The sequence below is a fragment of the Pseudorasbora parva genome, chromosome 9 (assembly GCF_024679245.1).
Source record: "Pseudorasbora parva isolate DD20220531a chromosome 9, ASM2467924v1, whole genome shotgun sequence".
Classification (NCBI taxonomy): Eukaryota; Metazoa; Chordata; class Actinopteri; order Cypriniformes; family Gobionidae; genus Pseudorasbora; species Pseudorasbora parva.
The window spans coordinates 12924702-12941056 of record NC_090180.1 but is presented as its reverse complement, the minus strand read 5'-3'; the positions used below and the strand labels follow the sequence as shown (position 1 = coordinate 12941056).

At 39.9% G+C, this 16355-nt stretch overlaps 1 protein-coding gene across 1 annotated transcript in view; it reads right to left on the bottom strand.

The window, feature by feature from the left end:
- LOC137090176 (netrin-G1) overlaps positions 1 to 16355 on the bottom strand; it is a 105713-nt gene that overhangs the window by 31645 nt on the left and 57713 nt on the right. Inside the window, exon 3 of the mRNA XM_067453971.1 lies at positions 13042 to 13685. Coding sequence (XP_067310072.1) covers positions 13042 to 13685 — 644 coding nt within the window. The remainder of the gene's footprint in view (positions 1 to 13041; positions 13686 to 16355) is intronic.

Below are 16355 nucleotides of genomic sequence, written 5' to 3'. Positions count from 1 at the left end.
TTTGACCTGCGCTACAATCTGTCTGAGTGTAAGCATCTTGAATTTGAGCTTGGCCACCGAGCGATTCAATAGCCGCAGATCTAATATCGGGCGTAAGCCCCCATCCTTCTTCGGCACGATGAAGTAACGGCTATAAAAGCCAGACTCCCTGCTGGGAGGGGGAACCCTCTCTATAGCCCCTTTTTGCAGGAGTGTCTCTACTTCCTGTGCCATTACCAGAGCCTGCTCCGGGCCCACCTCTGTAGGTAGGACACCGCAGAAAGGAGGTGGCCGACTTCTGAACTGAATGGCGTACCCCTTTTCTATTATCTGCAGGACCCACTGAGATATATTCGATAGACGTTTCCACTCGTCTAGAAAATCTACTAAGGGAACCAGCCTCTCGAGGCTGGCCTCTGGTGTATTTTGAGCAACAAGCACAGTGCCCTGAAGCGGCGGACCGGCAGGGAACGACTGACTTGACTGCTCGGGAGCCCCCCGAAGGGGGAGCGGACCACCCTCGAGTGGCCCGCGGGGACCGTCTGCGCCCCGGCATTGCGGCGGGGTTGGCAGCGCGGCCCCCAGAGGGCGCTGCAGGACAACGGGTACCGTAGGCAGAGGTAAACACCGTTTCCCTTCGGAGGGGACTACCCTCAGCGTCCTTTTGTTTCCCCTGCCCTCCGAGGAGGGGGCGGACCACCCTCAGGTGGCCCGCGGAGACCCTCTGCGCCCCGACATTGCGGCGGGGTTGGCAGCGCGGCCCCTTGAGGGTACCGAAGGAAGACGGGTACCGTATGCTGAGGTAAGCACCGTCTTCCCACGGAGGGGAAACTAAGGGAACCAGCCTCTCGAGGCTGGCCTCTGGTGTAATTTGAGCAGCGAGTGCAGTGCCCTGAAACGGCGAACCGGCAGGGAACACCTGACCTGACTGCTCGCATGCCCTCCGAGGAGGGGGCGGACCACCCTCAGGTGGCCCGCGGAGACCCTCTGCGCCCTGACATTGCGGCGGGGTTAGCAGCGCGGCCCCCTGTGGGCACCGAAGGAAGACGGGTACCGTGTGCTGAGGTAAGCACCGATTTCCTTCGGAGGGGAAATGCCAGGGACGATGCAGCTGAAGGCGAGAGATAGCTCGCAAGCGTCTCTTCGATCTTCGGCATCGCCCCATAACCATAGTGTCTCAGCCCAAATATATTACTATATGCAGATGTATGTGGGCTGAACACTCTATATGATACCGCTTGTTTCCTCCATGACCTAGACACCTCGGTGTGCAGGTCAGGGAAGAATGGCAGGACGTTGATGCTTTGCACGAGAGGGCAGGAATCGCTCATCTAATTTCGTTCTCTCTGATTTCGATGGGATTCAGATATTTCAGCCAGCCAGTCATTTCTTATTTTTATATTTAACCTGGCCACAGCTCTCGTGAGAACCTCAACTCACTAGCGGGTGACTGAAGTGGCGAGTCTTCAGTCGCGATGCTCTCAACGTCCACCTCCTCAGAGCTGGATAGTTGGAGCACCGGTGCCCCGCCCAGGGAGGAAGAGACCGCAGAGCGGGCTTCCAAACCCCGAGACGAGACACTGGACGATACAGGTGAGGGCTGAGATAAGGCTGGGCCCGTCTCAAACCCCTCTGTAAAGTCCACTTTTTTTTTTTTTTTTCACTCGCAGGGGACTGAAGTGGCGAATCTTCAGTCGCGATGCTCTCAACGTCCACCTCCTCGGAGCTGGATAGTTGGAGCACCGGCGGCTCTCTCGGGGGGGAAGAAACCGCAATGCGTGCTTCCAAGCCCCGAGAAGAACCGCTGGATGGAGCAGGTGAGGGCAGAGATAAGGCAGTGCCCGTCTCAAACCCCTCTGCAACATCCCATTGTGAACCCCACGACTGCAGCCTCCGCTCTGCCTCGGCAGCAGCGGGACCAGAGCCGCGGGGAACACGAGCCGAGGCACCCTCCTCGAAGAGTGCCCGGCGGGAGCGCAGCGTTCTCAGTGGCATACGCTCACAGTGCTCGCAAGCAGCCCCCTCGAGGGCTGCCTGGGCATGCTGCGCTCCCAAGCATGCAACACAGAGAAGATGTGTGTCCCTGCCCGTGATGTAGCGTGGGCAGGGAGGAACACACTTTCTGAAATTGCTGCTTTCACTCGCCATTTCTATCTATTTTATTTTCTCTTTTTTCTGTTAATATATGAAATATTTAACAAAAGGGTGGAAAATCTCTGATAATAGACAGACAAAAACACCAAATAGACAGACAGGTTCACACAGATCGCTTACTGAAGGCACAGAAGCTAGTTCCTGTTTGTGTTCGCGGACCTTTTATAGTCTCCGGTTGATGACGTCATCACGTCGGCGACGTCATCACGTCGGCGACGATCGATCTTTTTTCCGATGGAATGGTTCTACAGGCGCTTCACGACGCATTAACGCAGAGGCGTTCTCACAGCGTTTCGACGCAGCTCGAGTTCCCCGAAAGGGAACTAGGTTGCTGCTGGTAGAGGTGTTAGTGAGGCCAGCAGGGGGCGCTCACCCTGGGGTCTGTGTGGGTCCTAACGCCCCTGTATAGTGATGGGGACACTGTACTGTAACAAGCACCATCCTTTAGATGAGATATTAAACCGAGGTCCTGACTCTCTGTGGTCATTAACAATCCCAGGATGTCCTTTGGAAAAAGAGTAGGTAGCTAGTAGTGTGAGTAAGTGTCAGGGGGTTTGAACCCTGGTCCCTTTAATCGTGAAAGTGCTCTTTTCAGTCGCACCGCAGTGCCCCCGCATACACGATTTCTAATTTCTAACAGGTGAAATGTGACTACATGCTCCTTATGTGGGGTACATTGTAACATGACCAAATGACAGCTTAAACTGTTATCTGATATTTAAAAAAAAATCCAAGACAAACTAAAATTTTATGTCAATAAAATACAATTATTAACTTTTTAAAATAGAATAATTAATTTTTTTTCTTTTTTTTAAATCATTTAAAATATTTTTACAAATTTAGTTTGACAGCAAACACATCGCTAAATAAATACAGCTATACAGCATAGTTCAAAACAATAATAATTAACAATTTTAGAATGTTGACTCTCAGTCATTATTCACCTTTTTCTTATGGTTTCTAAAAATAATTAATAAAAGTATAGAATTGAATAGCATAGTTCTGGCTCATTGTAACACGGTGTTACAACGCACCCCACCTGCGTAACTAGGATTTAAACCCGGGTCGTGTCTTCTGCAGGTTTAAAGCATAACTTTCTCAACTGTTAAATAAGAAATATAAGATTAAAATAATATCATATTTCCCTTTTAATTAAAAAAAAAAAAACAGTATGAAAATATACTTAAGAAATGTACTTTTGCTATGGTTAAATAAATGTTCAGTGATATCTTCCAAAGATTAAAATATTGGCACAGTTTTTTCTCTAAATAATGTGGATATTACAACTAGTAAATACAAGTTTCGTCATCCTGGCATATTTAAACCATGCTTAAACCACTAACCCCGCTCTCCCCTATTGTGAATACTACTCTTGCTCTTGTCATATACTGTTATTGACCTATATAGTAGGGAAGTATATGTGATCTCGGATGCAGCATAAGCATAAGTGTGACACCCTCTTAATTTGTTAATATTATTAACATTTTTGCAGGGTATGTAAAGTTTTGAGCACAACTGTAAAACTCATGCACTATATTTAACGTCTTCTGAAGTAATACATCGTACAACTTGCAATGAGTATAGAACATTTGTATGAACCACTGTTATGGTACTTCTGCATCCTTTTAGAAGTCTCTCTCAAAGCTTTGAAACAACATGAGGGTGAGTCTATAATTGTATAATTTTCTTTCATAGGTAAACAATCAATTTAATAAATAATGTGCTTTCATGCACAATTTTACATGATTAAGTTTAAAAATTTGACAGTGTAAAAGCCTAAAAAACATGCTAAATATACTCTTTAATCAAATAAAGGTCACAAAGAGTTTAAACATGCATATTTTTGTCCATTTTCCTAATTTAACTTTGCATACACCTGTACTTTTATTCAGACAGGTTAATAAATGTGTGCATGTCCATTTTTTTCCCCCTAGGAAAAACTGGAGAACAACTCGATGATTTCATAATCTCAACCAAACATGCTTTCCGGGTTTAATTGGCTTATTTTTCATTCCCAGGGTCTTGTACAGATTAACAGACTCAATCTTATTTTTAAAAATGTTTGAAGTGCATGACTGCATTTTTTTTATTTATAGCCTATTATTACTATGGAGCTGCAGATACAGGTCCTTCTCAAAAAATTAGCATATGTGATAAAAGTTCATTCTTTTCCATAATGTAATGATAAAAATTAACCTTTCATATATTTTAGATTCATTGCACACCAACTGAAATATTTCAGGTCTTTTATTGTTTTAATACTGATGCTTTTGGCATACAGCTCATGAAAACCCCAAATTCCTATCTCAAAAAATTAGCATATTTCATCCGACCAATAAAAGAAAAGTGTTTTTAATACAAAAAATGTCAACCTTCAGATAATTATGTTCAGTTATGCACTCAATACTTGGTCAGGAATCCTTTAGCAGAAATGACTGCTTCAGTGCTGCGTAGCATGGAGGCGATCAGCCTGTGGCACTGCTGAGGTGTTATGGAGGCCCAGGATTAGGGCTGCAGCTATCGATTCTTTTTGTAATCGATTAATCTACCACTTAATCGATCGATTAATCGATTAATCGGATAATAATTACTTTTTCTTTATTAAAGAGCAATAAGAGACAATAAGAGGGGTATCTTAAAATTAACATCTAATTTGTCTTCTTTTTAGAAAAATTAAGTTTTATTGCTGAAATTGCATACATTAATAACTGTGAAACTAAATTTTAATGCATACAATTGCCATATTATATTAAATAAAAATCTATTTCAAATGACTTTAAAAAGGTAAACATAGTTCAATCTAAAACTAAACCTACAACCAATAAATCTAAATAGTAGTAATATAAATAATAGTAATGCCAATATAAATAATATAAATATTCTATAAATTCTATATAATATAAATATTCTAATATTCTATAAATATTCTATAAATAACTAAACATTGTATTTATGTTGTGCAACTTAACTTTCATGTATCAGCTTCAGCTCAGGCATGACATAAGCATTTACGGTCTTATTTACTCCTTTACTGAAGCAAAACATATTGGACAGGTTAACTTGGAGCAAGAGATGTGCGGATCAGCTCTATCGTCACCGAATCAGCTGTTAGAAGCAAACCATCCACCCGCACCCGATCGTCACAACTTCAAATCCTCCGTGTTAAGCGCAATGCTATCGTCACATATTAGCTACACTGAAGTAGGTTGCTAAACAAAACAAAAAAAATTATTTTGGCAAAATTACATTTACATAAACCAGGGTCGACAACCTATACATCACACGGAGGAATAACCGCTAGAACGTGATCAAACGCGAGATATGTTTAATTCAGTTAAAGTACATCACACATGCTGATCTTTTGAGCTAATCATTCATCATTGTAACACAGCTTGCTTTAAGTTAGTAGCTATAAATATGATTAAAGTGTGATATTTAAATTACACAAATCAATGAAATCACGCAGCTCTGAGCTCTGAAAGCACGAGCGCTGCTAATCTCACACACACACACACACACACACACACACACACAACACGCACACGCGCGCGCGCGTTACAGCTTGTTCTGATATTTGTTGCGCCTAGTATTGAGAACATCTAATGGTGCATTTCGAAGATATTATCAAGTAGGATATATAAAGTCTCATTTCACACACATCACAATGACGGTGATCCATGTGCAAAGCTGCAAACTCCATCGCGTTCATGTGTTTGGAGTTGCTCGTATCTCCTCAGCTGACGCGTGAACTGCCGCAAATGAAACTTAAATGTTCAGCGTCGCATCCTGAAGCTCAACACACAGTTTTCTTCATTTAAAAACAGCGATATTAAATGATATTACCAGTGCTGATGCCCACCCGCTCTCTCTCTCTCTCGCATTGCGGTCTTTGGATCTCGACATGAGCTGAAAACGAAAGTTAAAGAACGACACGCATTCATTGCGTTTTAGCGTGATATGAGAGTTCCGCGTCTTTATTAAAATCAACATATTAACGATTTCTCTCATCCACCTGCAATGTTTGGGATGTTTACGCACCTGAACCGCGGATATAACCGCAATCCGCTCATACTCCGAGTCCTTACACAAAAAATGTATTTCTGCAATATCTGTGTGTAGTTAAATGGACTAAGCGAAGCGTCGAGGCAGATGATTTTGCCTCGAGGATTTTTTTGATTCGATTAACTCGAGTTACTCGATGAATCGTTGCAGCCCTACCCAGGATGCTTCGATAGCGGCCTTAAGCTCATCCAGAGTGTTGGGTCTTGCGTCTCTCAACTTTCTCTTCACAATTATCTTACAGATTCTCTATGGGGTTCAGGTCAGGAGAGTTGGCAGGCCAATTGAGCACAGTAATACCATGGTCAGTAAAGCATTTACCAGTGGTTTTGGCACTGTGAGCAGGTGCCAGGTCGGGCTGAAAAACGAAATCTTCATCTCCATAAAGCTTTTCAGCAGATGGAAGCATGAAGTGATCCCTTGATAAAACACAGTGGACCAACACCAGCAGCTGACATGGCACCCCAGACCATCACTGACTGTGGGTACTTGACTGAGCAACAGTCCAGTGCTTCTTCTCTGTATCCCAAAGTGACTTGACCTGGGGAATGCGGCACCTGTAGCCCATTTCCTGCACATGCCTGTGCACGGTGGCTCTGGATGTTTCTACTCCAGACTCAGTCCACTGCTTCCGCAGGTTCCCCAAGGTCTGGAATTGGTCCTTCTTCACAATCTTCCTCTGGGTCCGGTCACCTCTTCTCGTTGTGCAGCGTTTTTTGCCACACTTTTTCCACAGACTTCCCACTGAGGTGCCTTGATACAGCACTCTGGGAACAGCCGATTCATTCAGAAATGTATTTCTGTGTCTTACCCTCTCGCTTGAGGGTGTCAATGATGGATTGCGGTTTTGAGTAATGAACCATGGTGGGAGTTTTTAAAAGCCTCAGGAATCTTTTGCAGGTGTTTAGAGTTAATTAGTTGATTCAGATGATTAGGTTAATAGCTCGTTTAAAGAACCTTTGCATGATATGCATATTTTTTGAAATAGGAATTTTGGGTTTTCATGAGCTATATGCCAAAATCATCAGTATTAAAACAATACAAGACCTGAAATATTTCAGTTGGTGTGCAATGAATCTAAAATATATGAAAGTAAAATTTGTATCATTACATAATGGAAAATAATGAACATTTATCACATATGCTAATTATTTGAGAAGGACCTTGGGGGTATTATAGAAAGCAAGGTTAACTTACTGTTACATATACTTTGAACTCTCAGTTGATTAACCCAAACCTTGCTTACTGGAGGTATGCTGGTTCAAAAAAAAAAAGAAATCTGGGGTTCATTTCAGACAACTTAAAGTAAGTTCCCGGTTAACTATGACTACTTATCCTGAAAGTTACCTCTATTTTTGAAACTGAAATTTAAGGTTATTCGCTTACTTGCCCTTAAAGGGTCACTATGTAGTATTTTTGCAGTAAAATATCCAAAAGACACTAGACCAGTGTTATATATTTTGTTCAGTTGAGTTCTTACAATATCCCAAATGTTTCCAACTATTTGTAAATTGTGAGAAAATTGCTATTTTAACCAAGGAGCCTGTCAATTGTGTCATATCTGCGTTACCCTCGGTTTCTGGTTTTATTTGGCAGAAACACTTTACTCTTAGCAGTGTGCAACAAGTGTCACGGCAGCCGCTGAGCGAACACACAGAGTAACGTCATAGATAGATTTAAGTGTGTTTAAAATTATGTTAATATGATAAAAAAGAGCTGCATCACCTCATACCAATGACCGGAAAAGCGGAAATAGTGCGGGCGCCCGGTGACTGTGTTCCGTCCCGTCATAATAAAAGTCCCATTTCTCGCAAGGCGGTTGTTTGTGTAACAATCGCTCCAGCAGCCGCGCTCAGCTCCACAACACTCGGACCTGCTCTGCTTCATACTAAAGTAACGTTAATAACCGCATTCATTAACGTGATTTCTGCCCGAGTCCTATTTTCCACCAGCGCTCAAACTTGGCGTCATCAAACTACACCTTTGTTTTGAATAGGCGCCCTCTAGTGGACGGAAAGTTGCATAGTGCACCTTTAAACATACCCACACTGTAAATTTTTTTAAAAATCAGGTCTCCAATTGAAAATTTTCTAGCGACTGATCAAATCTAAATTTTTCAGTTGGCTGAATTGAAATTTTGTGAATTGATGCCATTTAATTCACTGAAATTAATTCGGCCAACTGAAAAATTTAGATGTGATCAGTCACTAGAAAATGTTCAATTGGAGACCTGATTTTTTTTACAGTGCAGGTATGTCACATAACCTGCTTTCTGGAATACCCCCCTATTCTGAATCATAACGGCACTTGTTTGTTTATGTATGTATTTCCACCCCTCGCTCTTCTGAGTACTTCGTTCGGAGGCATTGCTTCAAAACTCCTAACCCCATCCACGTGAATAACTACAAAATCCTGGTCAAAAAACCTCTGAAATATTCTTCTCTGGTCAGAAGTTTCTGGGAAATACAACTAAATTGAATTGAAAACCCACAGGCTGGAGAAGATATTGGATGTACCTGTATTCCCCTCTGATTTGCCTCAGGAACTAATAAATGGCAAAATATGTTGACTGCAAAGAAGCAGAAGCCTCAGATTGAACAGTTATTTAACCATAAACAAAAGTTGTTTGCTGAAACATTCATCACTTTTCCTTCCTTATCATTACCTAAAGAAGTTATGTTGCTTTATGTTAGAGTCATTTTTGAAATAAGTCAAAAGACTTTCTTCTTGCATTGTTAAAAGAGAAGATCAAAGAATTTCACTCTTTTATCACAGAATCGGTTTGCCAGTAAATTTTAATTGATGGATTGCATTTATGGTCTTATTGAGTGAAACAGAAAGCAGTATTTTTTGAAGTATATAGCTTTTAATGAACCCAAGACTTCCTGTGAGGATAATTTGGGCTAGACTTTGTAAGCCATAGTTCATAAGGAGACTATAGATGGAGATTCGTCCCAACATCAATCACTGCACCCTCCATACCTCCCTCTTCTCACAGCCTCTCAATACATCAAAGACAAACAACAACAGCCCCACATGCCTTTATTAAGACATAGAGCAGCCACTTATCTCCTCTTTACTTTATGTTAAGTTCACACATGAACGTGAAGGGTGCTGACAAACTCACTTTAGATCTATGTTGTTTTTTTCCTCAACGGTCTTCAAAGCTGACGATCGATCACCCTTTTTATATATATATATTCTGTTGTGCAGAATTCTGTTATTGACAAAGGCAATTTAGACATGCAGATGTGAGGATTTATAAATGATGTTTTGGGTGAAACATAAAAAGTCTAAAATTCCACTTTTACATTTTAACATTGTATTGTTTACACTTCAGTGAAGCTGTCTGCATCAGGTAAAACTATTTGCCAAATGTCAAACATTTTCTTGTTTTGTTCATTTATGCCTCAATGATGGGCCATGTGCATGATTTCCCAAGCCTAACTTAAGATTTGTCGGCTCATTCAACTCAATAAGCAAACAATTCTTGAGGCAGGAGGAGTGTTGTCTACTGTGGTGTGCATGTATATGACTTCCTTTGAACTATAAAATGAGTTTGAAATATTGTGCAACGGATCTTCGAATGAAAATGCGTCAGTCTAGTGTTCTCTAAATTGTAAAGGTGTGCAATATGAAGGATCAAAAACCATGTGCCACCATCTACATAAAATACCCTTCAGTAATCATTACAGATGCAAAGTCATATTAATGTCGCCCAACAGGCACAGTTGCATGGAGATGTGTCCCCAGTGGTTATTATTTAATCAGCAGTAAATGGTCTTAATTAGTAGATTAGTCTCTTTCCAATTAGCTCACTCCGTAATTGCCCTAATCTACCACTGCAGTCCTTTGAATCCTAATTTAGAGTTGTGCATTTAGATTCACTAGGGACCTATCAAACGTGTCATTATGAACCAAGTTATTCTCACATAAACCAACTGCTTATGAGCCATTCCGGCCCAATTTGGAGAGCAGCTGCTGTGTTTGTGTTTCTATTGTGCCGTCATTTGACTTGTGAAGGCATTGTGAAGTCAAGCTGCACTTTTTGCTCTTTTTATGCAAGCTGAATGAGACCTTTGAGGTCCATTTTATTCTTTATTGCCCATTGCAATGTCCCTCATTCAGCTTGACTTCTAATTTTAGAGCAGAATGAGAGTGGTCACTCATTATCCTTATTCTGTCATTTGCCACAATGTGGAGCTCTGCAAAAGAGCCAGGGCTACATGCATACAACTTCATCCTGAAAGCGTGCGCGCAAACAGCAGAGCTTTTAGGATTACAAAAACAAATTTGGCCTATTATGTGCATGGTTTATTTTATAAATCCTGGCCCTGAAGTAACCACAGTGACCTTTTGGCATTATCAATATGCAGTTTGTTTCTTGGCCACTGGAGGTGCCAGATTCTGTGCTGGGCTCATTTTATAAATCTTGTCCCTAAAGTAACAGTTAATTTCTTGGCCACTGGAGGCGAACAAATCATGTTTACATCTAGGAAGTCATGTTTGTGTCTTTATTGTGTTAATGAGTTTCTGCAATTGAGTCTTTATTCTGTAAATGAGTTTCCGCTGTAATTTATGCAACCAGGGCTCAATGAAAAAACGTGCCTTTTCTGTGAATTTATATTATGTTCCTCCTTGCATGATTTTCAACACTTGTGTTGAAATGAACTGTGATTGGTACTAAAAGCACAGTCACTTTTATCCGAAATGGATGAATGTGAATTTGGCAACATTTTATTACGCTCTCTGTATGAATCAGGATAGTTCACTTCTTCACTAAACCCGACCCTAAACCGAGTGTTGATAAAAGCAAACGTGATTTTTTATCATGACTAATGTTTTACGGGGGTCGCTGTGCATCGCAAGTACACGGCTATACAGTGTTGGTGAGTAACTATATACCCTAATTTAAATTACAAAATAAATATAACTGTAATCATTTACAGTTATTGAGATGTCATTAAATTAGTTACTTGAAGATTTTAATGATTTCAAAGGGGGGTTACATCTGAATATTTTCTGTAAAAAGCTATTATGTTACGTGTTATGTTAGGATATGTTGAATAATAATAATTTGTTGCTTCCTGTGTGCCTCCTGTATTTAAAGGCTGTTTAGTAAAATGATGCTATTCTGATGCTTTTGATTGGCTCTCTTGTTTGAATTTGCAGAGCACCACTTCTGCCAATTACATCAAACCACATTACCGCTGAAAGCTTTAGGCTACAACTTGTTGCCACCATGACAAGTCATAAAAAGGTGCTTCAGTGCTGGAAATTAGAAAAGTAATCAAAAAGTAATAAAATGTAATCAGTTACATTACTTTAATAAATTCATTTTAATAGTTACACTAATGCATTAAATAAGGTAACTTGTAATCTGTAACCTATTACCTTTCAAAAGTAACCTTTGAAACAAATTATTACCAGTATATACATTTTTGAACCCACTTTATATTAGGTTAAAAAAATTAGGTAACACTTTATTTTAAGGTTCAGTTATTAACTTCTTAATCCGCACCGGATCGTGGGCGGGGCGTCTGACGCAAGTGGGCGTGTCTCTACTTATAATTACTTTTGTTTTATACAAACTGTTCAATCAACTATATCAAACTATGCATCATTTGAAACCTAAAACACTCAAGATTCATGTTCTGAACTCGTTTTTGCAATAAATACACCAGAGAGGAAAGGGTTAAATTAAATGCTAAAGCAGTGGCTATTTAAACATTAGCATAATGAACGCGGTACTCATCTTTCATCTCCTGACGTTCAGATCAGATCGGACGAATCCACAAAACAACAGCATACATGTCTGTGTAAGAGTCCACTCTTCAAAATGCATCCCACTTTTAATCCAAAACAACGAAAAAATAAGGGGAAAAAACTAAAAATCCAGTTTTCACAGTTTTCATTCATCGTATCCAGCGCCTGCCAGTGTGAGCGCACACACTTACACACAACGCGCAGACTAAATTAGAGACTGTTTTTATCAACTAAATGAGTTTTTTTACACTTGTAAATTCTGTAAATAGTTGTTTTAGTTATCAGGGACTGCAAATGCATTATAATTAGCAGTTTATTGCAGATTTATTTGAATAAAAAATACTCTTTACTATTACACAAATGTTCTAATATAATTGGACTTTATTGAAAGGACGCCCAGTCTTTTTTGACATAAAAGCTTACAGAAGCTACATTTTTGAGAGAATCGTCCTCAAATTTTAATCAAAGCATGATCAGACATTCAGTTTTATATTTTGGTTATTTTAGGGCATTAAAATTAAAATCTAATATTTTTTTCCATAAGGGATTAATAAAAAAATAAAAACGTGAGTCACTTACATGCATATTTCCCCTTGTTTTAATCTGTCCCTATACTACTTTGAGTTATTATGAGTTTTGGGTAACATAATTTAAAGTGTCTAGTTTAAAATAAGACCACATTTATGGATATAGACCATAGGGTTTAAGAGCTGCAGACATTTTTATTTGGGGTATGTCATTTTTTTATTTATTTCTCAGGGCAGGGCGAGGGTTAAGAGGTTAACTATTGCTTATTGGCATGCATATTGCTTGGATATTGGCTTTTTATTAGAACGTATAAAGCACGTATTAATAACTTATTCTTATTCTACATCCCTTTATCCTACCTAATACCTAAACTTACATGCTACAAAACTACCTTACTAACTATTAATAAGCAGTAAATAAGGAGTGTATTGAGGTAAAAGTCGTAGTTAATAGTGAATGTGTTCCCCATACAAAAATTATTATATTTTTAGTTTTAAGCAAAAATACTTAGATGGAAACCCAACGATAGGCGTGTTCTGTTAAATTAGGACTTACCTGCCCTGCACTTTGATGTCAGAAATGGCGTAGAAGTATCTAGAGAGGTTGTTCTCATCCACCATCGTGGCTCCGGTGGCAGGCCGTAGAAGTCTGATACGAAGGTCAGTGAGGGTGAAGAAATCCCTTAGGTTCTTGGTGGTGTCCAGCTGCCCATACAGAGAAGCCATGTTGTGCAGTCTTGGGCCAGCAAGAAGGGCGAAGCGATCTTTGATCTCAAAGCGTACAGTTTTGTCGTACTTCCACACATACCCCGTTGAATAGACCTCGGTGCAGATGATTTCTAGCATACTGCTTTGGGTCAGCTGATGTACTGCTTTTGGCTCCATAGTAAAGGCATCCAAACAGTCAGCAGCGTAAAACTGATACGGCTGCCACGTACGACCGTAATCCAGAGACTTCTCCAAGACTAATTGCTCAGGTCGGCCAGACTCGAAGGTAAGGACAATGTCATCTGTGAGTTCTATTGTTTTGTTCCAGGACAGTGTGATGTTGACCTGAAGGGGCTTCGGATATTTCTTCCAGGAGGTCGACTGCCAGAACGTAGTGGGGTTTCGTCCTTCAGAGTCAAACATGAGCTCGGGCGGGTGGGCCAGCTCCTCGGTTTCAGCGTCGCATTCGTTATTACACATATATGGGTTTTCCTGAAACACACAAACAGACCGAATCTGTTAATTATGCAGTACGCTAATAGCAACAGGTTTTCAGCTAGACACTGGCACTCATTTGAGGTGAACCCACACTGAGATGTTTGATTCTCCACATGAATCACGGTGTTAATGAACATATTCTTTGGTGAAAACACTTCAGTCTCTATTAACACAATAAGTTGGACGTTTTCCTGAGGTGACTGCTGAGTATGGTGCTCATAATGGCCATTGCGTGCATTCGGAGTGTGTGTCTCACGAGAGCTGCTCAGCGGTTACCCGCTCGCTCGCTACCACCCAAATTGCTAATGTAATTGATATTCTTGCTTGTTGGCCAGTTGGAATGGGAGCAGAATTCCGATGAGTGAAGTTGAAGGTACACACAGAGCTCCATGCATTTTTCATGTGTCTGTGTCTGCCCTGCACTGCTGAGCCGCTGTTTCTCAGATCAACTTTTTCATTAACATTCAGCACACCTCTGAGCCATAGCACAAATGACAATCAGCCATGAACTTTGAGGAGACGGCCATTAATTTCCTTCTTGTATACATGTTTGATCGGCTGCAATTGTCATAAATCTTGTTTTGTTTCAGGCACAAACAGCGGCGGAATGCAATTACAAAAGATGCATAACATCTAAAGGCTCTTGGGACAAAAGATTCAGCTTTGTTTGTGGAATAATTTTATCCCCATCGCTGCTGTCAGTGGAAGAACTGACAGATTGTGATGCTTCCTCACATCAAATTAATTATCTACTCTGCGTTGTTGGATCAAAATGTGTTTCTCTCGTTTGTTTCGTCCAGGAATGTTCACAGGGAGACTGGATCTTAGATGCTGTTCCTAGCAAAGACTGTTTTACTCGGTTTTTTGTGAGGCTACTTTAACGAAAAATTAATTTACTGGTATTCATTTAATTCCAAAATCAGATACTGGTTTCAATGAAACACAAAAATAAACATTTCTGAAGAATCTTTACACAATTCTTGCCATACAAGGAAGGTTCATAGTAACTAGGGGATTTCACACTATTAAAATTGATATTAAAAGTACCATAACAGTGAAAAAAATCAATAACAGAAACTTCTCAAATGTCCAACTACAACATGACTGAACATTAAACATTAACATAAACTACCAACATCGTCCCCTTTACTGAAAAACACATAACATAACACTCAAGGCGCTGTTTTAAGAATTCGCTATTTACATGGCGGAATTTGAACACACCTCGTTTTCAGACCAGCACGCCCATGGGCGAACAGATGGGCCAGAGTGCATTTGCTATTTAAACAATGTGGCGTTGGACGTGAAAATGAAAACAGCCTTGGGCTGAAACACTTGCGTCGCGCCTGGCATCGCATTGCGCTGGGTCTGATAGGGCCCTTTATCCCTAAATTCCTTGCAAACATGCTGGGAACTACAGATCCACTGGATTGCATTTCTCAAAAGCATCGTGAGCTAAGTTAATCGTAGAGACCATTAGTGGCAATGGCCTACGAAGCTTTTGGGAAATGCAGCCCAAATAGTAATGTCAAAAAAAAAAAATATTCATGTTGTTTTAACACAAATTAATTAAAATATATTGAGTGAATTGAACACAAATAAATAAAGCTGTGGCAAAATGTTAAATTGTTATTTTAGCTCATTTTAACGAATTAACCATAAAAAAAATTGTTTTATAATGTCAATTGCTATTTCACCTTTGATGGAACATAGTGTGTATAATAACCTCAAATAAACATTTCTCATTGGAGCAAAATTTGCAGATCAGCAAGAAGCAGCCAAACACAAACACATTTTTACTTCTTTGTGCTTCAGAGCAGATGTCCTGCAGCTGACACTAATCATGACTATACTGCCCTGTCTGGTGTAGTCGTAGTGCGCATCTGTCAAATGTGTCCATCCTGAGCTTTACTGGAAATTGTATATTGGGTCAATGTATCTCAATTAAGTTAAAACGGCATTCTCTTGTTTTATGCTATAAACCTGATTGAATTAGGTTACATCAACATAATTATAATTTTATAAGTAGAATCAAGTATAAATACCTCCTTAAAGCAACAACTTAACATGTTAATTTTTTATAATGTTATACAATGTATGTGTCATATTCTTCCTACTTCTATGATCATTTTTCACCATTCAGAATTGATTTTTAAATTTTGATTCCAGAAATTAAATTGTGGTAGCAAATAGGGTGCATAATTGCAATTTAAAGGGTAAGTTCACCCAAAAATGAAAATTTTGTCATTAATTACTCACCCGTAAGACCTCCGTTCATCTTCGGAACACAAATTAAGACATTTTTGTTGAAATTCGATGGCTCAGAAAGGCCTTCATTGACACCAATGTCATTTCCTCTCTCAAGACCCATAAAATAATCAATAATGATCAATAATGATTTGAAGCTTTGTTTTGAAATTGGCGCATCACTAAATAATTTGTTATTTCTTTTTTTTTGCCGCACACAAACTATTCTCGTCGCTTCATAAAATTATCGTAGTCACTGTAGTGAGATTAGCTTTGTAACGACGTCTTTAGTGCCTTTCATGGGTCTTGAGAGAGGAAATGACATTGGTGTCAATGAAGGCCTTTCTGAGGCCTTAATATAATACTTTATATTAAATCAATTAATGCACCAAGGGGGGAGAAAAATTATATTCGTCC